We start from the raw sequence: 24,007 nt of genomic DNA, 5'->3' as shown, positions 1-24,007 counted from the left end.
TGATACTACTTCAGTCATTTGCCATAAAGTGGATGCACTCTATGGTGTTACCTTTTGATGAAAATGAGGAGGGATTTCGAGATATCATGAGTAAACCGTCAGATATGCCAATCCGAAAGTTACTGAAGTATCTAGAGAGGGTATTGGCCAGAAACTTCGATAGAATTATTGCAAATTCAACAGGGAGAAGTATCCAACTGAATGCTTCAAGCTATAGTTTATATCCAGAAGCCGCGGCCATTTATCCCCAGACAAGTGGTGGGAAAACGGAACCAAATTATCATGAAGACATTAGCGAAACCAAATTGCTACTTAACAGAGTCTCTTCCGAGTTAGAATCTGTCTCAGTATCTCAGGCCCGAAATTCTCGGGATTGTGTAAATGGAGAAAGCCCTACCGATGCTACCACATCCCCAGGTTTCCATTCCGAAATATCCACATCAAATCGATCTTGCAAAAGATCACCAATTGGCACAGGACCACCTCCTACGCCCGAGAGAAGAAACTCATGTCTCAAATGCTCCGCAGTTTGGTTCTGGAACAAGAGATGTGATATTTGTGGCTGGAAGCTGGTCCAAGAAGATTTCTCTAACAAACAGACACAAGCGCCCAAGATGACAAAGATGTTCAATAAAATCCAAGTATCTAAGAGGGGACGCCCAGGGTGTTATGAATGTGAAAAGCCTGAGTTTTTAGGTTTATGTGATACTTGTAGCTTCGAAAGGTCCTTGACGGTGGTATCTGATGGATGGTCAACATTGGCATCACCGGATAAGAAGAATCCCCCTCCCGAGAGGAAAGATCCATCTCCTGACGCGAACAGTTGTCCCCAATGTGGAGCAGGTGAATTCTATGGTATCTGTTATATCTGTAGCTTCGGAATTTGGATAGCGCCATCAACTATGAAGAGGAAAAGTCTCAGCTTGGACTGTAACAATGGTACCGCCGAAGAATCTAATAGATATAGGACCACTAAAGGGCACGATCAAATGGTTTTCAGAAATTTTATGTACAGTCAACAAACTAGGCATCGTTGTGCGCGTCTCGGGCGTACAGCGAGGAGAATTAAGGAAAATGGAAGGAACTGTAGGCTCCCCACTCCGCTGCGTCGCCGTTTAGCTTCCCATTGGAAGCCCTTCGCTCCCCGAACGGCAATAGGTGCTCCGCACATAACTTCTGATGAAAACTTGAGGGTCATGAGGGCATTTCCGAAGACCGAAGTTACACACATGCAGATGGCGGAAGCTAATCCTCATGTCACCAGTGAAATTGATCAGGAAAGCCCACAAGCTAATATTTTGGAAGCAACGAGAACAGAGAAAGCAAATATTGAGGTTTATGTGAATACTACTCAATATTCAAAGGAAGAATCGGCAGAGGAACATCATGCATCATCAAGGTATTCAAAGGAAGAAAGTCCCAATACGACTCCATCTAATTACTCCACTTTGGTGAAAAGACGTAGAGGTTATAATGCTCTACCTTACTTAGAAAACCGGGATACAAGGAAAGTTGAAAGTTATGTTCCAACAAATGAATGGCCTACCGAATGTGAAATTCCACCTTCATCTCTTGTAAGAAGAGGAACGCAGTGGCTTTCCACCATCCCCCGAGCGATGATTGTCGGTGTTAGCAGTCTCTTGGGCTTTCGGAAAGTCCGTACTTTATACGATGAGGAAGCAGCTGTCGATACTGAGCTTGCACGATGGGTAGACGAGAAGATGAACTGATTTCGGCGTGTGAGGTTGCACTTTTGAAGAGCTGGTTGGGTTATGGGAGCCGTAGGAGAGGAGCATTGGTAACGGCTACTTTACCTCAGCGTATAGTTATTTATGGGACGGTATTGTTTTGTATGGTTTGTATGTTTGTATTCTTTTTCTCACATTTGCTGGGTTTCATAGCGGATTACCCGGCGAATGGGGATGATATCAGCGGGTTTACATAAAATTTATCAGAAGCAATACAATAGAATAGCGAACAAATATATATAAATAATTCTTAGTAAATCCAAACAATTTTTCTTTTCGTCACTGTGTGAATATCCCTTAATTAAAGAAATATTTTTTTACAAGTATTTTGTATGTTATGTTATATATGATGGAAAATATGAAATAAATCACGCAATTAAATAATATGGAAATCAGTCCCACCCTCAAATTCCTAATAAATTAACCCTAAATTCAATCTTGAAAAAATAAGGATATAAGAACTTTGTGGCGCCCATTAATACATAAACCCTTCCTTGCATTGATTATTAGAGGATTCATCTTCAATCTATAACAAGTAACATCTAATGAACACTATATACGGCAAGGGGAAATTATCAGCTGCGAAGATAGAGGTCACTTTATTAATGATGTAGCTTTTTGTTGATGTAAGATTAAGCATGTATATTTAAATGCGTTTTTTGGTATTTTGTAATGGGATGGGAGGGGTATTTGGTATTTGGAATTTGGGTTTGAAGGGCTTTAATTAAGTGGCATTTGATAGCTTGGGGTGAGGGGGAGGTAGTTTCCCGATAAGGTATAAGGTACCTACGTATAACTATTTAGGTTCGATTACTAACGCTGGCTTCCTGATGGGATGCTTTATATTATTCACTATTATATTCATTGGTTTTCTGAGTGAAAGGGCGGAGGGGAAAGGCGGAGGGGAAGGGAAAAACGAGGGATGAGGAGGAAGGCACGTGAGTGACAGAGAAAAACTTGACAAAAGAGTAGACTAGTTTAAAGGTAGCTCTATCGAGTAAGTAGAGGATTAGCTGGGGAATGAGTATCATATTACCCTGCTTTTTCACGCTAGAGAAGTCGATAATTCTGCCGCCTTTTTAGCTTGAGTACTCAATCTTTGCAGTTGGGGCGGATTTCTGTTTCTTTCAATTACTTCTTCTCTTTTCAATCTTTCTTCATCTGTTTGAAAATCTTTCCAGTCTGTAGCTATGCAGAAGTTACTGGAGAGGAAGGAGCACAAGGAGATGGTGACACGGTTTATACATCGCATCATGTGCTTCGTCCTCTCAAGGTGAATGAATATTATCATAGTATGTGAGATCAAACACTCTGTTTAACCTACTTTTCCCTCTAATATCATCATAATTCATCGGTGTCATCTCCGTTCATTGGATATAAACACAGATGAATTATCTACTAACAGTCAAATTGTTCTAGAAATCTCCTTTGATCCTCAGTTTCCAAACGAAATCGAGAAGACGGCGCACACAGCTTGGGTCGATTGCACTGATGAGATCAAGATGGCTCAGAGGGAATCATTCGTCCTGAGCAGCTGTCCTTCCTCCTCTCAAAGTGAAACAAATATATTGGTGGTATGTGAGATTGAGCGCTTCCCATCTTAGCCGTGTCTTTCATCATGAATATTCACCACCGTCACTCACCTTTATCTTGTGACACTTAGTAAACTTAGACCTGATCATGTACTAACACCTAGTTCTTTACAGAATATTTGGCGTCAAACAGTAATTGGAGCGGCCTGCTTCGGGTTTATTAAACAGGTGGTGCTGGGGTTGTCTGCAGGCACGTTCATTCGAATTCGAGGTCCTCCGTCACCACCTCTTACTCAAGTTTCGAGCATTACTACCCGTCTCAGCCACAGAAAATCAAACGCCTGAAGATGCAATCATCAACAAGCCATGGGAGTGGATCTGGTTCTCTGGAGAAAAGTAAACTCTGCCCAAATACTTTGCAGTAACCTCACAACTTCAAAGGACTAGCTCTCCGGCTATTTCGATATGCATGCCTCCATCCAACCAGAGGGTTTAAGCCCAAATAAAGGGGTTCCTGATTACAGCATCACTATGGAGCATCGTTGTTCTAATCCAGAGATGTTAATGCTCAAAATATGCAATTCGCACCAGTGAATATTTTCAATTGTCACCAGACGAAGATAATATTGCCCCCGTCGTCACGCAGCGGGGGGAGGAGGTTTGTGAGGGGGCGGTAGTGGTGAGTATATTGAGTGAGTTATTACACTGCTTCACCAAAGTCGACTCTTAATAACCAGTTCAAGTAGTAAAAAGTCAAACGACTGAAACGGGAAGTCTGATTGGGAGCGATGGTGATGGTGTGCAAGTGGACGCCGCGGGTAAATTTTCTCCTTCCTCCCTTCTCACCTTTCTTCCTCCCATCCAATTCGAATTTCTGCTCGAAATAAGTCAAAACAAATCAGGCAGGATGGCAATCAAACAGCTCAGAAGGCTACCATACCCTTTATTAACAGTGCTAAGAAGATTTCCATTCCAGAGCAATACAAACGGCGATGCAATCTACTTGCCAGAACCGGAAATGCAAAGCCATGTAAATGGTAATTAACCAGGTTTCGTACCCTAGTCATGATGTTGGAGTTCCTGTACCTTCGGGATAAATTATGGTCGTGAGGCGACTAAGTCTCGTAGTGAATATGCTGCTGGGGCTATTGTGGTCGGGTTTACAAGTGAGTTTCTTACTTTCTTTTGGTTTATAAATTCCTTGCTTGCATATGATTTTTGCTAACCAGTATAGAATAAACAGGTCATGTGACTGAGAAGAAGAAGTCTATGAGGGGATATGGCAGTGGTGCAGTTGTGGGCATTCCAAGTATGCTTCTTTCTTCCTATCCCTTTGGCCTGAGTGAATGCTCCTGGCAGTGGAGACTGCTTCTTGATGTATGTTCGAGGCTAATCAAACGGTCTAGCAGACTTTGAAAGGAGGAAAATCACATCAACTCTTCACACTCTTCTATTTCTGCCAATAGGAGCTACGAAAATGATAAGTTTCAACAATGGTCTCTGTGAGGGTTGGTTAAAACTCTGGATGGAAAAATGAAGCGTAAGTAATATCTATCTCTCACGCCTCAAGAAAGCTAATTGACGATTTTAGTACCTCAAGAATTGGGGGTTTGTTCGAAAAAAGCTTCCTCTCTAAAGGCTTAGGCTCCGTATTTTTTCTCCCTTTGATCTCGCTAGTCTCTAGAAAAAATCGAAATGCGCTAGAGATAGACCCCAAGAGAAAAAAACAAGGAGCCTAGGAAAATCCGGCGTAATTGTCCTAGAACTCCAATAATTAGTGGCTTATTCGAAAATTGCTTCCGAAGCAAGGGCGTAGGCTCCATGTTCCTTCTCTACTTGAACTCAACCATCTCTACCGCAATCGAGAGATGGGCGTTCAATAGGACAAAAACAGAAGGAGAACAAGGAGCGTAGATCCAGTGAACGCCAATCGACCTGAAAGCAGAGCTCGACATGCTAGTCAGCATTAGATTGCTCAAGCTTTACAGCGGCAACTATAGGAACAGTAGCCAAATAACAACGGTTGTTCTTTTCCTCGGTGATCGATCAGCAGGGAGGCAGGCTATAACCCTTGCAACAATCCCTCGCGCGCTCAATCAAACAGAGTTGCTCCTAAAAATGCGATGAAGAAGATATGATTTCTACACAACTCCCACTGCTACTTTAAACAAGTAGGTGCTTCCTGTACTAGTATCAAGGACAGAGTGATAACTAACCACTTACAGGTACGACAATGTCGCGGAAAAACACCGGAGGTCATCACTGCTGTTTTGCGATTCACAGAAGTTAAGATTTGATGTTGAAGTAATTATCAGGATTATATAGTAATACGATTAGCTCTTTCTAGCCACATAGACATGGGCTCTTGTTGACGTGAATTTTTGTATTTGTGATTGTAAAATCGAAAATGGAAGAACTTCCAGTCGGCCCTTAACTTTGAGTACTTTTCATGATTTCATTTTCTCTCGTCATATCCTTGAGCTTTTGCTAACCATGTTTGCTGCGGATCGATCTCAACTTTTTTTGAGTGCTCCATCTTCGATGTTTTGAGGAGTGATGGGTATATGAGTATTTATACTATTACTGTTGATCAAGAAATGCTTGTGAGCTGCACCTCCCACTGACTACGTATCCGTCGGTTTCTTCTCTCTGTCACAATATTGCACAAAGTGAATCAGGAATTTATGGAGGAAACCAGAATATAAAGGATTAGACAACTTCTTTCCGCACATGATTCGGACATTACCGTGGTTCTCGGTCAACAATAAATCCCGAACCCGATTATATATATAGCGGGAATCCGCGCTCTCGCCTGACTAATAAGAGAAGTAAGCCAATTCATTCTTCCTTATTGAAAAGTTTCAGCTAACGTAGTAGTACCGTTGCAATGAGCGACAAGTACATGCAGAGAACCACTCCCAAGGGTTTTGGTACGCATGGTATGCATATCGTTGATAAAATTCCTTTACAGACAACCTTGTATAATCACTGACAGCCACCGCCACCATAATAAAGTCACAAACACCAAAGGGAAGAAGATTCCCTATCACTTGGAGTATATTTGTATCAAATTTGGAATTCTTCCTACCAATGTTCGTACTCTGATTAGGTGGTCTGCAAACTACAATACAACTAAACTTGCTAGCGCCAAATCTCATGATATCGCATTGGCATGGGTCAGATCGAACCTAATCATGTTGAATGTTTTTTGGGTTGCAGCGCTCGGCGTGATTAGAACCGTATGCCCATCATTCAAAAAGAAGTACCCTAGGAGAGTCAGCGACCACTAGCGGAATCTATAAAGATTTCCGTCATAGGGTGGACACAAACTTATTGCTCTTCCAATCATCCTATCGTTGCCGAACAAATTACCGCTTATGAATACTATCCGCTAACTTTTTTCTTGAGTCAGTAAGATTCCTCCAGGGGATTCAAAGATCACCTTAACTGTAGTTCCATGTCTTTGAACCAGGGCTATGTAGCCAGTGGGACATCAGATCTCAGGTTTAGTGTCCCTTCTCCAAGCCATAGCCAAAATACAGGATGTTGCGGGGTGTCAAATTGAAACTATGACTGGCAAAATTGCGGAGGTAGTCACTGCATGGTGATCGGGCTACCAAAAACCAGAAGGATATGACAAGTTGCAATTTGATTTGGTACAGCAGCAAATTCATGGTGTATACGACTGATCTTGACTGTACAAAACGTCTTTTAGAGGCTGGTACTGAGTCGCATTACAACTTGGTGTATTCAACTCGGTTGTCATATTATTGTATACTATTAGTCCGTTGAATAGTAATATAATATGTTTTCCTTTAGCCACCTCTGCCTACACAGTGATGGGTGATGGGTGATGGCTATAGTGATATTTGTGTTTGTGTTTGTACAGTTTTTCCATTTTAGCTCAACTACCAGAAGGTCAATTCTCTCTTACACAATGATCGAGCTAGATGAGCTAGTATGTTCGCCGTGTTGTTCTGACTTCTTTCTTCTCTCAGCACTTATTTGTTCTATTCACTCATGTATATCTTTTTAATTAAAAAAACAATACATTCATTTCTTCTCTATCAATTTGCTATCTGTACAATAAAAAAAGTATGGCGCGAATAAAATAAATGAGTTGCGAAAATAAATTTCAATACAAAAACTCTCTAGAAACTCTATCAACTGATCTCCATCTCGTTATATATCTTTTTTATCACCATCTTGATCTTTCTATTTATTTATCAAATCAAACGCAGAGGGAAAACCAGAAAAAAACAAACAGAAGAACTAAAAGACATAAAAAGATGAAGCACTACATTTCAGTCATTTACAAAAAACGACTATAGCAATACATCATTAACACGACTTCCAACACCATCTCAACTGCACTTTTACTGCCCCCGTCTAGCTTCTGTTACTTAGAGAATATCTTCGCACAAATTATCTCAACCGGAGGCTCCTCAATAGATAGAGGGTTTGTTTCGGCATTGGAATCTGAATCATCTTCAGGATCCGATTAGATATTCTCAGGCACCATATCCTCGTCTTTCTCTTCTTCTTCTTCTGGTACGATACTTAGAGCTTTTGCCTTCCCTGAGACACTTGGAGCTTTTGACTTCGCTGAGATACTTGGCGATTTTGCCTTCTCTGAGACATTTGGAGATTTTGAGACACTTGATCTTGTCCTTTTGGCTGGAGGTTCCGCAGATTCATCTGCGGATCTTTTTTTCTCGCCTTCCTTTGCAGTTGACGATTTTGGAGCCGCAGGTTTTGGGGCAGCTTTTGCTTTTGGAGCTGGTGCCTTACTGGCAGCTTCTTCCTTTTTTGGTTTAGGCTCACTTTCCCAGCCAGCATCCTTCCTCATGTCACCTATGATTCTGTTCCACCTCAAAATATCAAGTTCAACCCCCCATGCTCCTTTTATCGGCTCAAGATTATCCTCATCTATCCTGCCATACCGTCCTTCATAATCTCTTACCCACGTTGCCGGATTTTCAGCATTACCTTTACCTATCTCCAACACTATTTCAGTTACGTGGAATGGAGGTGTCTTAGGCGGACCAGCATTTCTTGGAACGTCTGCGATAACACGTCTCATAGGTAGTCCGAATCCTTCATCGGGCTCAGCTGCTTTAACTTCCTTAGCTTTGCTCACAATGACTTCGCTTGAATCGTACTTGACAAGAGCTGCTAACATAGTGACTTTACTTCTTCCATATTCTTGAAAATCGAGACCTCGAGCTTGACAGTGAAGCCTTAGGTCCTTGATCTTGAAATCTTGTACATCCATATTTTTTAAATATTTGTATCTAGCGTCTGTTTTATCCTCTATGCTTGCGACGGCTTTCATTCCCGGAAGAATTACGGGGTGTGGCTTGTTTTTATCGCCCTTGCCTGCTATGGGAAGCTCTTCACCGAGGCCCCATGGCTTTTCCAAAAATTGAAGGTTGCGAGGTTTGACTCTTCCCGAAGTGCCATCCATTCTAGTCATGCGAGCGTATAGATGTTTGAGGGGTTCGTGACTATCTAGGAGAAATTCACCATCTTCAAACGTGAAGCCTTTCACGTACTTCTTTGCCGGCTCTTTTGGGTCTTCATATTTCGTACCAATCTTAGACGTTGGTTCGATAGTACGATGAATAAAGAAATCTAGCCATAGGCCTTTGTCATCTTTCTTAACACCATCCTTTTTGAGAATATTGACAGCAGTCGCACCCGCGGCATCATGAGCATTTTTGAGAACATTCCTCTCAATCTTTTTTATCTTCCTAAGTGGGATAAGTCCGACCATTCCTGGCTTAGGACCGCCGTCAGCATATGGACCGGATTGGACCCATTTGTAACCTCGCGGAGCAACATCTTTTTGAGCTACCGCAGGCTCCCTAACAAAGCAGCCCTTAAATATCTCAATCTCCCTGGGATCTTGATGATCTTCATGGTCGGCTTGGTATCCTTGGCTGTCCTCCGTTACTATCCAAACCCCATCTTTCAAATAGGCGTCCAATTGTCAGTCATTGAGCCACGAATTTGCTGATCAATCAAACCTTCATCTAAGTCCCTGTGCAAAGCTGTTATGGAGCAAGAAGTTAGCAATTACTTATTAGAAATTATTTAAGGAAACTGGGGGTTGGGAAGCAGTATTAGGAGGTCAAAAACATTGCGTTTGGGAATGAAAAAAATATGAGGTTTGGTATCGGAAACGGAATTGAGTGCAGAAGAAGCGTGGAAATGTGAAACAGTTACTAACTCGAGAAACCCATCCAATGGCCTATGCCGGCTTTTCTACCTGGCACTTTTCGGTGAAGCGACTCATCTTCCACTTCATAATTGTCGTTGTAAAGCCACAACACTGGCCGGACTCCCCTTCCACCATCCTTGGACTGTGTCGGAACCTTGTATGCCAGATCCCACACTTTGTTTTGTACGTCCCATCTAACATTGTAGCCTTGGGTAACATCTGCTATAGTATATTGCGTTCCGTATCTCTTATTTAGGTACCCGAGAAGACAATGGAGATCTGCAATTGTATAGGTGTTTCTTAAGTCTGGTATAAACTGCTTCACTTGTACTGATATTTGCGCTTCACTCTGCGGCACCCCGAATGCGTCAGCGAAAGCGATGTGGCCCCCAGCAGTTAAATACTCCAGCGCCTCTTGCCAAAATTCTTCTGACCGTCTGAAAGTTATCAACTCCTGCGCAGTTACACTGTCTGCCAAAGGCACTGGTGTGCCTTCAGGAGCAGCAAGGTCTCGTGCTGCATTGTAACTGTATACAAGAGCATGAAGGCCGCAAAGGTAGCCAGCGGCAGTGGTTGACACTGGATGTAACCCAGAAGCAAGTATGGGCAATAGATTCCATCTTTCTATGTCCGAAAAATCGACATCAACAGGCCCTCTTCTTGCAGCGAGTGCTGCTGGATTTTTTTGAATTTCGGGCGCATTTTCCCATCCGTCATCATCGGCCTTGGCTGCTTTTGCCTTCTTTTTCCCCTTCTGAGCTGGCGCAGCTGGAGGGGCAGCCGCATCAGGGACGGCTGCATCAGGGGCAGCCGGGACAGGGGCTATTGGAGCTTTTTTAGCCGACATTCTAGCTGCTAAGTTATATCAAGATTGTAAGATCTTATTAAAAAAGACTCAATTATGCTTATAAATATAGAAACTCTGCAAAAATTGTGGTAAAGTATCACAATTTAAAATTAAAAAGTTTTCTCAAGTTGAATGTTAATAGTCCAATTTTTGTACTTGTCCATTCCTTTGTCCGCCTCCTGAGTATCCCCATTTCTTTGCGAAAACTTATTTTGGTTAAAATCTACAAAGAAGATAACAATTTGAATTCCGCATTTGGATAGATAATTTATTGAAATTATTTAGTCGCAACAATAATTGGTGATGGAAAAGAAAGTGGTCAATAGAGTCCAACAAGAACTATGATTTTGAATTAGACGTTTCGGGCATTAGGGCTTCTTTGGATTGTTTGAATAGACCCACAGACTGCGATTCCCATTGTGCCTCAGCTCTCTACTAATATTTATTAGTCGTTTTAGACGCTAATTGATTGTTAATGGCTAATAATAGTTTTGTAAAGGTATTGTGATCTCTTTAGGTGACCAATTTAGGACTCGGTCTCAGCCGAGAAAAACACCTAAAGATTTGCCGAAAATCCCAAACACAAGATATCTTTGTTGATACATCGAATGTTGTAGAGAAACTCCTTATAGTTAATTAGATTTGGTGAAGAGACCAGATATCGATTTAACATTGAAAATCAAAAGCTTTTGATTTTAGATGAGTTGATGATCCATTGTTCATGAAGGTTTGTACGGCTATCAGCAGCTTTAGGGTTGCATGGCGCTATAACGGTATGCTAAGAATAGTGTCCAACACGCTAAAAGAACCTCACCTAAATACTTACTATTACCTAATATCTTTATCTCCACTGTTGCTTCAAAACATTTAATCAGTTTCCATTATTCAGAAATCATCTTTATTAAAGCACTTGAATTTCAATATACCAACCAAGGAGGGAGACAAGGGAGGAATTAATTTTTTTAACCGTTCGCCGTCAAGTTAATAAGTTCCAACTCACTTTATTGCAGCACAAACGGCTTCAGATGCTAAGATCTTACCAAACCTGATATACCCATTAGTGAGTATCCAAAATATATGGAAGCGTATTTATGGTGAGCGGAAGATATTCTTTCAAAATTATACTCCATTAGCCGACATGGCGTAGTTTTCATTGTCCATTCTAGTGAATGCGCGGCGCTGAGGTCATCTGTTAATGTGTATACTTCCAAAATTTATCTCTTTATACATTACATTTTCACAAGTTCTGAAAGAAAAACACGAAGGGTGGTCAATTATTGTGTTTCTTTAAGTTGCCGGATGTAGTAAGTCAGTCGACGGTATAGATGTAGATTTGTGATCTATGTACCGTCTCTTTTTTATCCTGTCGTCAAAATTGTCTCTTTGTGGTCACTGACCTGACCGCTTCCCCTTTCATTCTATTTCTGTCATTTTTATTTTCTGTCCCCAATCCCCAATCCCTAACAGCAAATACGCTTTATCGCCATTTCCTGGAACTCAAGTTCGAGTAACGTCTTTCGTTCCTACTAAACAGCTTGACAGATTTATATTTGTGAGCGATGTATGCTTGCTATCTCCTCATGACTGGAAAGTAGTGTATCCGGCTATGTTTTGCACTTTTCTGTTCTTCTGGTCTTGCAGAGATCTTAAACGGCAGTGCGTGGTATCTATTTTAATTTTCTTTCAAAAGCGGACGAATAATTATAGTTCCCCATGCTGCGCCAACTTATCTGAGTTTTCTTGCTAAAAATTGTGAATTGTATCATTCACAGCACCAATGTCCTTCAGAAATAATGTGACAAGCTCTCGAGGATCTTAAACTTTTCTCAATATACCAAGAATCCGAGAGTGCTTAAAGACGAAGCTTATGTGACCACTGTCAATAGAACACTAATATCGTTTATTACTTGCTTGGAAGCCAAGACATTAATTTTCATGGAGTAGGAAATCAGAAGGATATTGCGAAATCATCGTTATCATCTAGAATATTACTGCCTTATACCTAACTGCAACGTTTTTCCTTCAATATTTACTGTCCCCAGTATGTAATTTTACAAAAGTCTGTGATGATTGCGGCGTAACCTATCATCCTGAAATATACAAAATTATACTCCATCCCTCTGCTCATCTCACCATTTCCTTATCCATTCTTTCGCTAATCAATCAAAAGTCACCTCCTCTTAAATACCAATTCACATTTCGGCACCCCACTCGTGAAATGATCTTTAATCTCATTAAAGAACGCCTTCTCATCAAACTTCGTATTCTCTGGAAAGAGCACTTCATACTCAAGTATGGTTCTCGCAATCACGGAACGTAGTTCCATCATCGCGAGCCCTTTTCCAATACAACTATATGCACCCATTGAAAATGGCAGGTAGGCGGATTTGTTAAGAACGAGCTCTGGACGAGTTGTCCAGCGCTCAGGAATAAATTGGGTTGGATCCTTGAAATTGCGATGGTCTAGATTTTCAGGGTTAGTGGATTAGTCTGGAAGCGGAGAAGTGCAGGAGACAAAAAGAAGAAAACTTACCGCGCTGTATTTGCCAGGTTGCAATACTAACAACGGTATCACCAGGTATATATACCGTCCCAATACTCAGCCCATCCTTAGGTATGACCCTCTGAGATGTAAAGGTAACAGACGGATACAGTCTTAGGGCTTCTTGAATGATACCATCAAGCAGTGGCGAGGTCCTTAAATTACTATATTTCTCGTCCTTGAATATCGATGTCAATTCTTTGTGAAGTTGAGCTTGGTAATGTGGATAATTGGCAAGAATAATAAAGAGGACCGAAAGTGTTGAAGCGGTAGTGTCACTTCCTGCTCCTATAATCACGCGGGAGTCGGCGTTTAGGAGAGCGCGGCCAGAGGATGTATTTTCAGTGTGTTCAATAAGATGACCCATGATGTCTGGTTTTGGATTTTGCATCTGTTGGACCATTAGCACTGAAATTTGGCAGATCAGATCTAAAAAACAAACATGTCTTCTCGCTTCTACCTGGCATGCCGACCAGTCGTTAAACTCTTTCATTGGGCCCCCTAGAACACTCAATGTCTCAAGAATTGTCAAAACCCATGGAACATGGACTAGAAGTCCTATAGCGACTATGCCACTTTGGATATTATCTAAAATATTTTTGACTTCGGCTGTTTGCGTTCCATCTAAAAATTGCGTGAAAATACCGAATGCTAATGCACTTATGACATCATAACTGTAATAAATACATAAATCATTGATGACTACCTGAGTAGCTACACTTTTAGAAAGACGGGAAAGAAATAATGTTGTGAACTCTTCGATGCGGGGTCCATAGTCGGTGAGGGCTAAAATGTCATTGTCAGTTGATGAGTAAAACAGGAAAAAAGAAGCGAATACATTGTTTAAAAGCAATATCCCAAATCTTTCTTCTTTTCCTGTGGAAATCAGTATCTCTTGTCGTATGTAGCGATTGTGGCGTCGTCGCCCCATAAAATGGACCCTTTTGTAATTTGGATGAAGAGCCAAGAATTAAATTAATGGCTGCAGGATCAAATATCATAAGCTCACGAGGTCCTTGCATATAAATCAGCTTCAATCCGTGGTCAAACTAGTTTCCCTAGACATTCACAATGCATTTCATACCTGTCCTAACATAATCCCCATACTCCTCTTTCAAGTCACCAAGAACCTGGTACCACCTAAATTTTGATTGCATAACTTTTCCCAAGCTCCAAAATTTGGAAAGTCTAGCACCAAATGGACCGGGAAAATGCCTCAGGGGGTGAAAAAATGCTCGATAGACAAGTATATTTGTCCATAGCGACACTACCACCATCGACACAAGCTTAAATGCGAGTTTTTGACCTTGTCTACTTGCGAGGTTTTCATTGTCGCTTTTATACTGGAGTAATATCGAAAGTATAAGATAAACTGCTATGACTGCAAAAATGATCGAAAAGGGATGACGATCGAATTCCCTTTTTCTTACAATATTGTGAAAGAATGCGCCTGCTGCGGCAGCGATGATACACGAATTTGACATTGTCAATATTGATGAAGGTTATCTTTATCAAATCGTGAATTTTCTGTTAACGCGGGAAGAATAAACGAACATGTGAAAATTTCGGAACAGCAATAAGTGAAACTACGAACTTTAAAGTTCAGAAAAGGAAGGTGGAGAAGGACGTAGGTTGACAGCCGGCTCTCACCCGGGTGGAGAAACATTGAGACTGTTCCTTTTTGAGGGCACCTGAAATGGTTATAGAGCGCCAGGTCTCTCACTAATACTCATATTCAACTTAAATCATTTATAGTATCAATTCAAGTAAACATTTATATAAATTATATGATTAAACTTTTTGAATTACAAATACATATTTATAAATAAAATATTATATTATTTATCTTTTCAATAAAGTAATATATTTAATTTAAAATAAAATAAAATAAAATATTATAATTAATAATTAATTTAATTAAAAATTAGTACTTAAAATATTAAAAACTTTTTGTTTTCATAATTCAGGATCTAAAAAGATGTCTATAGATTATGAATACTAAAGAAAAGGTAAAAAGAAAGTTCCAAGTTCTTGATTGTGACAGGGATAATTTTTGAATATCGGCATATCGGAATATCGGATGCTGTTTAAGGGCCTGGCGTTCTACAGCCATGTCAGACGCTCCCCAAGCCGCTCCCTTCCCCATCATAATCTGGCCTTTGCTCTAAGATTAGTCAATTTCATTTTGTCCCTAATAATGGCATTGCTGACTGTTCTGGTATCAATGCATTGTCGTCGAAACGAGCTTATGCATCTAACGGCAATATGCCTTCCTTCCGTTTCTTCGTTGCAGCACTGAGCGCTGTGGTATCCACCATGCCCTGCTCTTTTATTTTCAGCTCCTTAAATTAATTGATTAGTAACCTGGAGCACATAGGAGAATATTATCAAATCCAAAGGGGCACCGAGTTGGGCCAATCATAAGTACGATTGCGGTTCCAATCCATGCAAGATTCTCGACACAGGAGCCATCAAGCGCATACCGGGATAACTGTCACTGGTTTTTAAACGATGAATCGAATATTTTATAGGATGGTTAGAATATCATTGCTTTTCCCGGGGGCACTTTTTATTCCATGAATTCGGAATAGATAATGATGATCACGATTCCAAGCAGCATCGTATGAAAATTTCTTTTTGCTCGACATACATACAAAAATGAATCCTTCTCCCAAATTCCGTTCACAGAGCTTCAACATCTTTCTGTATTCACAGTAAGAGAGCAGCGCAAATATGTCTACCGGTCTTCTTCCACCTCCTAGTGGTGTAACACCAAATTTCAACTCTGGAATTTTGTCGGGAACCCAGGTAGCTTTTATTCTTGCATATACTATTACTCTTGCTCTTGCGAGTAGCACACTTGGTATTCGATTGTATACAAGAATTAGTATAATGAAATCTTTTGGTTTAGATGATGGTACGTTTCCCATCAAGTTCGGACGCTTATTTGGCGTGGATGCTAATTGGGATTTATAGTTGCGATTCTTCTTTCTTTTGTAAGAAATCCGCTCCCTGTATAAAAAATCCGATGAAGCTGAGTTATAATAGATGTGCTCAATTGCATATTTTGCCATTAGTGTAAATTGTGAGTGTCGACGTCATTAACTGAAGATGGAGGGCTAATGCTTAATGACTCGAAGGCATGAGATTTGGATTTGGTAGACATCTATGGGAAGTGACTCCTCAACAAATGGCACAATATCTCAAAGTTAGTCAAAGCTTGTCGATTACTACGAAACATTCAAACTTATAGAACTAGCAACTAAGCCCTATGGTAGCCACCTACGCTTTGGCCCCAGCTTTCACTAAACTTTCCATCCTCATCCTGTCCGTCATCCGGTTCTACAATCCTCAAACTCAAGCATTGACAAAGCTAACTCACTACCTAGTCTCCATCGTGTGAATCCAAGCCGTTACTTCCGTCTAAGCTGTTACATCGTTGCCCTCATCATCATAACCTACACTCTCACCATATCACTCATTGTTGCAATTCCTTGCATCCCCACCAACCCTAAAAATGGGGAATGCCTCAACAAATGTGGGCTCTGGCAAGCAATTTTCAATATACTTACTGATTCTGCTATTCTGATACTTCCATCATATATGCTGTATCTTCTGAAATTGCCTTTGAGGCAGAAGTTAGCAGTTGGATCTATCTTTGGGACTGGTATTTTGTGAGTCATTCCTTGAGCCACTGAATCTTGTTGTAGATCATTGCAGCTAAGTATCTTTTTGGAAAGTTGCTGACGTATTAAATGGCAGTGTGATAATCATTTGTGTCGTTCGCATAACATATATCATGGCACTGCAAGATAATCCAGATGTTCTATACACACAAGGCAGAGCAGCAATATGGTCGTTCGTGTTCCCTCTTTTCTAAACCTCTTTCTACATCGAAACCCTCATATTATTGCAAAACAACTAACCATCCACTGTTCTAGAACCGTAGAAGTAAACATCGGTATCTTCTGCAACACACTCGTTGTCCTTCGCCCCTTCTTCCGTCAATATTTTCCCGGTTTATTCTCCTCACAAATATTATCTGATGATCATCACCATCATCATGGAACACCTGATCATGAAGCAAATCTTAGATCTGGAAAAAGAAGAATTTTAAAATTGAGGGAAGATCATTCGCTGAGTACTTTGGCGATAAATAACCGAGTTGGTGAAGAAGATAAAGAACCGGGGATATTGAGAAGGTTCGAGGTTAAAGTGGAGAGTTTTAGTATAGGGGGGAGCAGTGATGAGAGAACACGGAGAGATAGCGAAGAAGAAATACAGAGGTAATAAGAGACGCGGAAAGTGTGAATGATATGATTGGGCGTTTGGGAAGAGTAAAGACATTGTGAAGGGAGAAATATTAAAAGTGGCACGACTAATCACTGTCGAATATGATTATATGAATGAATGCTAGGATTTCTTCGGATCAAATGTCATAGAAGACAAGCAATAAGCTTGAATTTAATATCAACCCTAATTAAATATAATTACAAGTATCTTAATTGCAAAAGTAAAAAGGAGAGTGAGTTCCTGGGTCTTACGAAATATAGAAACTAGACAAATCTTCAATTTTGATAGGGTCAGTCTTTATCTTTGTTGAATGTGTATCAAGTGTGTAATATTAGAGTGTAGAATGCTATAGTAGAACTATATATGGTATAGTAAGTTATTGTAGTAATAGTAGTGAATATGCATGTGCTTTCTAACAATGTTAGTAGCTTTTGTAATTGAGGTATATATATATATAAATCTAAAAACTTTATCAATATAAAATATTTCTATATTTGGGATCATGTTACGAGGTTTGCCGTCTAGATCACGTGGAAGTGCTCTAGGCTCTCGAGGTGGTTTATAACTAGGCGTCAAGCAGGGACTTAAGTAATGACAATAATGATATGCAATTCGTAACTAATAGTAGAGTATAATAAATGATTGATCTTGAGCACGAAGCTCTATACAAAGGAAATCCATCTTGATTATATAGTCCTTCATGCTTCTATGATCACTGGTGATCCTTAATGATCACTACTGATCATTTGTGATTACGTGTCTTGGTAGCTGTGTAGCCCGTCGTAACATTCTGAATAATCTTCCAGCCCCGTTTTTACTATTATCTTTCATTTCAAATATATTAAATCCAGAAGATCTAGATCTTTCTTTATTTAATAGTTCTCCCCTAAATGATATTGAGCTATAATAAGCAAATAAGATATTCAATTCAGCTTTATCTGCTAATAATCTATCTACTTCTCCAGTATAGAGATATACAAAGCGAATTACTCATCAGATTGAAAGCTTAAATACTGAAAATATTATTCTTCAAAAGAAACTTCAAGAATATAAAGAATTACTTGAAATACAAAAAAAACAAAAAAATAAAAAGAAAATAAAATTAAAAGGTAAATTTATATTTAGTATTAAAAAAATATTGAAAATTATTAAGGAGATTGAATAGATACTTTTATTAAAACAACAATATAATAGACTATTCAAGCGTCAAATTGATCAGATAGAAAAGGAAATAAAAGAAGAAAAGAATAATAATAGTTCAATTGGATCAGTGATAATTGTAGATCACTCTGTAGCATATAGGACAAGGTCAAATAGGAAAATATGATTTTTGTAACCTATATCATGACATGACTCACTTCTAGTCAAGTTACGTTATAATAATACTCAAGAATGTTAAAAGGAATAGAAGTTACCGGTACTAATCACGTGTCGTGATTAGTAATACGGTTACCTAAACAGGCTAGATTAGACGAACCATAAGCAGGCATATTGGTCCCCTCCGAGGATACTAAGAGGAGATTAATATGCCTACAGACGTAGTAATATAGTCAATATAGAGGCCTCTTCCACCCAATCTTTTAATAAAGAAATATAATAATACCTCAGTACTCATCTAAATATAATACTTCTCCAACTAAAGAAAATAATAAATTAATATAAATAAATCCCCGAAATTCAAAATTCATATAATTCAGAATTTAACACCAACTCAAAAATATAACAATAGAAGATAAAATCATCCATGGGAAAAACTCAGAAAGTCATTAGGCGAAATTGTTATTATCAATCCTTGTTTCTTCTTCATATACACCCTATGATCTAAGCCATTAAGTATTCTTCTCTCAAAATGATTGAGTGGTATATCCATCTATCTAACTTGTAGGATCGGTACATCATGGGGGTGCCTATTGAATCATATCCTGTTTTTCAACTTATCTCTGTCTTTGAAATATCAAAACTTCGATAATTGAGGTTTTTATACTCGATGTTATTGATAATTCGTATATATATTGGTCATGAGTTTATAATTAATAAGAACATATTTTAGGAATCAGAATAAATTTGCGAGTACGGAAAGAGGGGTAGTTATCGCTTTAAATTTACCGAGGCATTCTTGGCTTTGAGAATCTGTAACGGGCCATGGTACTGTATCATGGCTAGTGATCCATTGCTGTGCAGGTTGTTTCAGGAGATATTTATATTGGGAAAAGGAATTTTCTGAAAGATGTACTCGAGTATATAGGGACGAATTAATTGTATGTTAGTAAGTGAACGTTTGTATATATATATTGTGGTTTTTGGTGGGTGTTATTATGGTGACTATTTGAATGAATTAAATATTCTTATCCAAGTCGAGTGACTGAGAGAGTAACTGTCATTAATTTCACACTCCTTCATGGTGTACTTCAGAAAACGTGTTTTTATGTATAAACCTCAATTATCTGTACTGTCAAATACGGAGAAGTAATTTGATGATGAAGAAGCGAGATAGAATTTGTGGATGATTGAAGTACTGGCACAGTAAGACTTGACTTGACATTCATTGATTTGATTGGACGAGTAGTTTTATTATCACTGCCACGATATTAGGTATGATTGAAAGCCATGTTGCGTTAATTCGCTAGAGTTTCAATACCGGGAACCAGGTAAAGGGGTGAGATTTTAATATCTGGTTGGTGGTTCTTGAAGATGAGAATTAATGCACTGGCGAAGTTTGCCGAAGGTGTACCAGATATATATTTCTACATCCGAGCATTCTCAATTATATACGCCGTATTACTTATCCCAGAATATCCCCGTAAGCAAGCGGTTCTTGTTAATTGGATAAAATGTATAATTGTATTGATAAAATAGTTTACTATGTATAACAATGCCCTTTTAAGGAGTTTCTGTATAAATATATATGTGAATATACAGTACGAGTCAGGAGCGGCAGGGGCTGAGTTGACTCGCGTGTGGTATGTTGATAGACTAGTTACCTGAAGGATGAGCAGGCAAGTTTCCCGTCTTAGATATTCATAGACTCAGTGTAGACGTTAATTTAATCAATCAATCAAGCAGGCAAGTTTTGACGAAAACTAGGCTAGGATAATGTTTATGGAGAATAAATCAGGCTATGATCCAAACAGTTACATTACCAAAGCGATGATTAGGCTTTACGTATATCCTGTTTCGAAGATGATTTGTTTAGGAAAGTGGTACGAATATCTTGTTCAGGGACGAGTGTATGATTATCACGCCTATATTTAGGATGGTCAGTTTTCGAGAAGAAAGGATGCTGCTTGAAGAAGGAGGGAGAAGTGAATAGAAGGTCTGGGGAGAGCGATCTGAGTGTGACTAGATTCGTGTGCGGAGCCCCGGATCTGGTGATTTTCAAGTTATGCGTGTGTTGTTTTACGGTCGCAATTTTTATGGCGGTGTAGAAATGTATATTTTTGATTGAAATATCTACAGGAATGTGTATTTATTTGAAAGCGATGAGGTGTATAATCATTTCAATGTAGGTATGTATCTTATTTTAATAGCTCCAGGTTAGATTTATACGCTGTAGTGGTACAGCATCAAGTTATAGAATGGATGTTCTTGTTATTTGCGGCATTATCGGTAAGCGATCACTATACTAATTCCATCATTTATTGACACTAAAAGATCGACGACTCACAGTCTTTCCTTTCCTTTTCCTTCTAACTTCCTCATTTCGACAAATCAACACTTCAAATTATCTCCCATATTACTTACTCCCTTACTCCTCTCATAAAGATCATCTCAAATTTGACTCAATTCCCCAATTAATGCATTAAAAAAACAACCAGAACCATCTAACAAAACTCCACTGCAAAAATCACCCCAAACAAACATCACCTCATCAACTCCCAGCCAATCCCCATAATTACCCCAGACAACCCTACCCAATTCTCCGACGGTAAGTGGATACATTCACCCAATAGCGGGGCTTATTAATCAATTCTCTATGCATCCTGCATTTCCGCGAGTGCTAAACCCCAGGTATTAAACCATTAGTGTCTCATTACGCATTTTTGGTGCGTTTAGCGAATGCTAATTTGAGATTAGTGGGAATCGTGTCTTGGACTTACCCCGCACGATGGACCAGTCATACGAGTTGTTTTGTAGAACAGGAGATTCGGGATATGGGCTGAGGAAAGAGGTGATGAAAGGGAGGGAGGAGGAAGGTACAAATGGTGGTGGTGTCCTCGTATTTTGTACTCTTTATCTTTCTTTTTATTTCAATACAATATAACACAATCTTATACATACAACATATCACTCAAATACAAAACTTTCATCGAATTTTATCGAATTTCATCACGGTGATACTCCAGACATCACTTGAAGAGTACGAGATATCGGAATACGATAGGATAAAGGAATTACACTGCATTTAACCTTATTACATCAATAAATCAGGCATCATGGTTGCTGTTACTGGAGTCGTTACTGCTGGTGGTAAGTGTTTGCATTTTATATCTATATTCTCTCTGAAGAGTCTCAAATTATTGTATTTCATTACTTGATGTGTATATGGTGTCGGTGTGGTACTACTTATCTACGTTGCACACCGTTACCTTCCTCTCCTATATCCCCCATCGCCACTCACATCACTCTTTTCCTTTCCTTCAGTCCCTTCATCTCTTCCCATGCTTCATCATCCCTTCCCATCACTCCTCGCCTCTTCCACTCAAACTAACACACCTCCTACAGCCTCAGCTCTCGGCCTCGCTGCCGCTCTCGCATCCATGCATCTCCCAGCCAAAACCTACCGCGTAGAACGTACCCGTCGTCTCTCCCAACCCGCAGACCAAGACCAAGGTGAAATGACTCGATTGGCATTGCAGAAAACCAACTCTGCTGGTTCTATCACCGAAAAAACAAAGGGTTCTTTCCAACCTGGAAAGAAAGTCTTGGGTCGGGTTAAGGAATAAGTGAAGAGTTATTGATGGGGTGGATGGATATGGTGTTAGGGTTTATGATGTCGATGGATAGGGATATGGACACGGATTGATATGTTGCTATGAGTTTATGAATGAGTAGCTACCAGGCTGTCTCAAATGGGTATGATGGTGCGATGGAGTTAATTTGCTTATTGTTGCTTTGGGTTTATACCTTCTTTTATCTACACATACATACTCTCATGTTACATGGGGAAAATCTAGAAATAGATAGATTTCATGATTGATACTTTGGAGATGGATTGTAATTGATATCACTCTTTTTTCTGGGAATGGCATTTAGCATGAAATATCAGAATGAGAATGAAATGAACACATACTTCATTCATACGTGAACAAATTTGATTGAATATCTAAATGTGAAGTTTACTTCTAGCTGATTAATTCCCAAAAGGACTAGAGGGGAGAGGATCTCGATTCATGAGTAATCTTATTTCTAAATTCGAACAGATCGACCGATGATGACGTGGCTGGAGTATACAATCTGTCAGTCAGTAGACTGGGAATGTCTTGATTTGGAATACAAGCTGTTGTATCCGGAGGTAGCTTGAAGATATCTATACCTAGCTACTTGGGTTTAAATTATATTTTTATTCTTTTAATGTTACTGGTTTAAGATTAGGATATGGGTATTTGATTTGTTGATTTGTTGCTTTGTTGGGTTGGAGGTATTATATGGAAGGAGGATATGAGGAAGTGATGTGAGTTGTTTATTTGATTGTGTTTTTGTAGGTTGGGTGGCGGTGGATTGCTGATGGTGATGAGGAATTTAATATCTTATTATTTATATCGACAATACTAAATAATTAGAACTATAATTAAATAATCAATAATAAAACATTCCCTTTTAATTTTGATATTAGTTTCTTTTTATCACCTGGTGTATTTGTTTATCTACTAGTACTTTTCTATATATCCAGACCTTAATCACCACTGTATTCAATTCTCAAGTCTCAGAGTAATAAACCATCTAAATAGAAACCCAGTCATACGTATCCTCATTGTTTTGTAAATCTACAGATAGATATTTTTATAAGAGAGAGATAAGGTGGGGGACTAAGGATATTTATAAGTAAATGAGTTGGAATTTATTAGATGGGATGTGGGTGGAGGGTGTTAATCATATCTTGTTCCATTCTCCTTTCTATACAAGAAATTATTTTCATTTCAAATTCATTTTTCTACTATATAATACTGTAAAGAAACCTTTCTAGGATTTTCTCTTCAGATAATAGAAGCCTAACTCCGATTGACAGGAACATGACCTAGGTTTTGGGAATTGGGGATGGGCCTTTGTAGAGTAGGTGATTAAATTTCTACTCTCTGAAGGGGAGGTATGAGAGATTTGAGATGGATTTACTGAGTTGATGTTGTGTATTAAGTGATATTATATGTATTAAGTGATTAAAGAAAAGATAACAGTGTTGAAGTTTTAATAACGGTAATTATTGTTATTAAATAATCTCTCTTTAATGGTCATGGCAAGACAAGTGGAGATATTGATAACTCATATATCTCTCCTCCTTTGTAATATCTTTTATCATTCTACAGAATATAAAAACACATTTCTACTACTCGAGAGGAAGAAGAAGATGAGGAATACTGAATCCCTAGTTCCTCAATTTATATATTCTAAACAAGTACCGGTTTTCTTTTATCTTTAGAAAACTATTTTCAAAGATGATATTTGAGGTTTTTTGTTTCTCCTATGATGTACAAGATCTAGCTGTATGGATTGTTATGGTAGAATCTAGAAAGATATGAGGAGGTTATGGGGATAATATATCTATAAGATCTGGAGATTAAAACTTGGGATTTAGTATTTACTCGGTGCTGGAATGTGAAGTACGAG

At 39.1% G+C, this 24,007-nt stretch overlaps 8 protein-coding genes across 8 annotated transcripts; 5 read left to right on the top strand and 3 right to left on the bottom strand.

The window, feature by feature from the left end:
- Positions 1-614: 614 nt before the first annotated feature.
- On the top strand, positions 615-1,730 carry SS1G_13138 (predicted protein; the record flags this gene model as incomplete). The annotated part of the gene is made up of 3 exons (XM_001585995.1): positions 615-843; positions 968-1,086; positions 1,320-1,730. The coding sequence occupies 3 exons, from the start codon at positions 615-617 to the stop codon at positions 1,728-1,730; spliced, it is 759 nt and encodes a 252-aa protein (XP_001586045.1).
- Positions 1,731-3,250: 1,520 nt separating this feature from the next.
- Positions 3,251-4,924, top strand: SS1G_13137 (predicted protein; the record flags this gene model as incomplete). Its single annotated transcript, XM_001585994.1, has 8 exons — positions 3,251-3,322; positions 3,531-3,676; positions 3,872-3,959; positions 4,241-4,317; positions 4,409-4,446; positions 4,524-4,589; positions 4,687-4,788; positions 4,872-4,924. The coding sequence occupies 8 exons, from the start codon at positions 3,251-3,253 to the stop codon at positions 4,922-4,924; spliced, it is 642 nt and encodes a 213-aa protein (XP_001586044.1).
- Positions 4,925-5,904: 980 nt separating this feature from the next.
- On the bottom strand, positions 5,905-6,288 carry SS1G_13136 (predicted protein; the record flags this gene model as incomplete). The annotated part of the gene is made up of 2 exons (XM_001585993.1): positions 5,905-6,096; positions 6,151-6,288. 2 exons carry the CDS (start codon positions 6,286-6,288, stop codon positions 5,905-5,907), a joined length of 330 nt encoding a protein of 109 aa, XP_001586043.1.
- Positions 6,289-7,781: 1,493 nt separating this feature from the next.
- On the bottom strand, positions 7,782-10,768 carry SS1G_13135 (predicted protein; the record flags this gene model as incomplete). Its single annotated transcript, XM_001585992.1, has 3 exons — positions 7,782-9,250; positions 9,513-10,358; positions 10,753-10,768. The coding sequence occupies 3 exons, from the start codon at positions 10,766-10,768 to the stop codon at positions 7,782-7,784; spliced, it is 2,331 nt and encodes a 776-aa protein (XP_001586042.1).
- Positions 10,769-12,520: 1,752 nt separating this feature from the next.
- Positions 12,521-14,376, bottom strand: SS1G_13134 (hypothetical protein; the record flags this gene model as incomplete). Its single annotated transcript, XM_001585991.1, has 5 exons — positions 12,521-12,813; positions 12,884-13,283; positions 13,335-13,678; positions 13,977-14,235; positions 14,323-14,376. The coding sequence occupies 5 exons, from the start codon at positions 14,374-14,376 to the stop codon at positions 12,521-12,523; spliced, it is 1,350 nt and encodes a 449-aa protein (XP_001586041.1).
- A 1,249-nt stretch (positions 14,377-15,625) lies between these two features.
- On the top strand, positions 15,626-17,182 carry SS1G_13133 (predicted protein; the record flags this gene model as incomplete). The annotated part of the gene is made up of 5 exons (XM_001585990.1): positions 15,626-15,809; positions 15,869-15,888; positions 16,152-16,219; positions 16,282-16,566; positions 16,834-17,182. The coding sequence occupies 5 exons, from the start codon at positions 15,626-15,628 to the stop codon at positions 17,180-17,182; spliced, it is 906 nt and encodes a 301-aa protein (XP_001586040.1).
- Positions 17,183-19,876: 2,694 nt separating this feature from the next.
- SS1G_13132 (predicted protein) lies at positions 19,877-20,437 on the top strand (the record flags this gene model as incomplete). Its single annotated transcript, XM_001585989.1, has 3 exons — positions 19,877-20,002; positions 20,105-20,145; positions 20,317-20,437. The coding sequence occupies 3 exons, from the start codon at positions 19,877-19,879 to the stop codon at positions 20,435-20,437; spliced, it is 288 nt and encodes a 95-aa protein (XP_001586039.1).
- Positions 20,438-21,618: 1,181 nt separating this feature from the next.
- On the top strand, positions 21,619-22,128 carry SS1G_13131 (pectin; the record flags this gene model as incomplete). The annotated part of the gene is made up of 2 exons (XM_001585988.1): positions 21,619-21,652; positions 21,908-22,128. The coding sequence occupies 2 exons, from the start codon at positions 21,619-21,621 to the stop codon at positions 22,126-22,128; spliced, it is 255 nt and encodes an 84-aa protein (XP_001586038.1).
- Positions 22,129-24,007: the final 1,879 nt, after the last annotated feature.

This window comes from Sclerotinia sclerotiorum, genomic scaffold, assembly GCF_000146945.2.
Source record: "Sclerotinia sclerotiorum 1980 UF-70 scaffold_23 genomic scaffold, whole genome shotgun sequence".
In the NCBI taxonomy this organism is placed as follows: domain Eukaryota; kingdom Fungi; phylum Ascomycota; class Leotiomycetes; order Helotiales; family Sclerotiniaceae; genus Sclerotinia; species Sclerotinia sclerotiorum.
The sequence above is the reverse complement of the archived record's forward strand: the minus strand, read 5'-3'. Positions and strand labels throughout refer to the sequence as shown.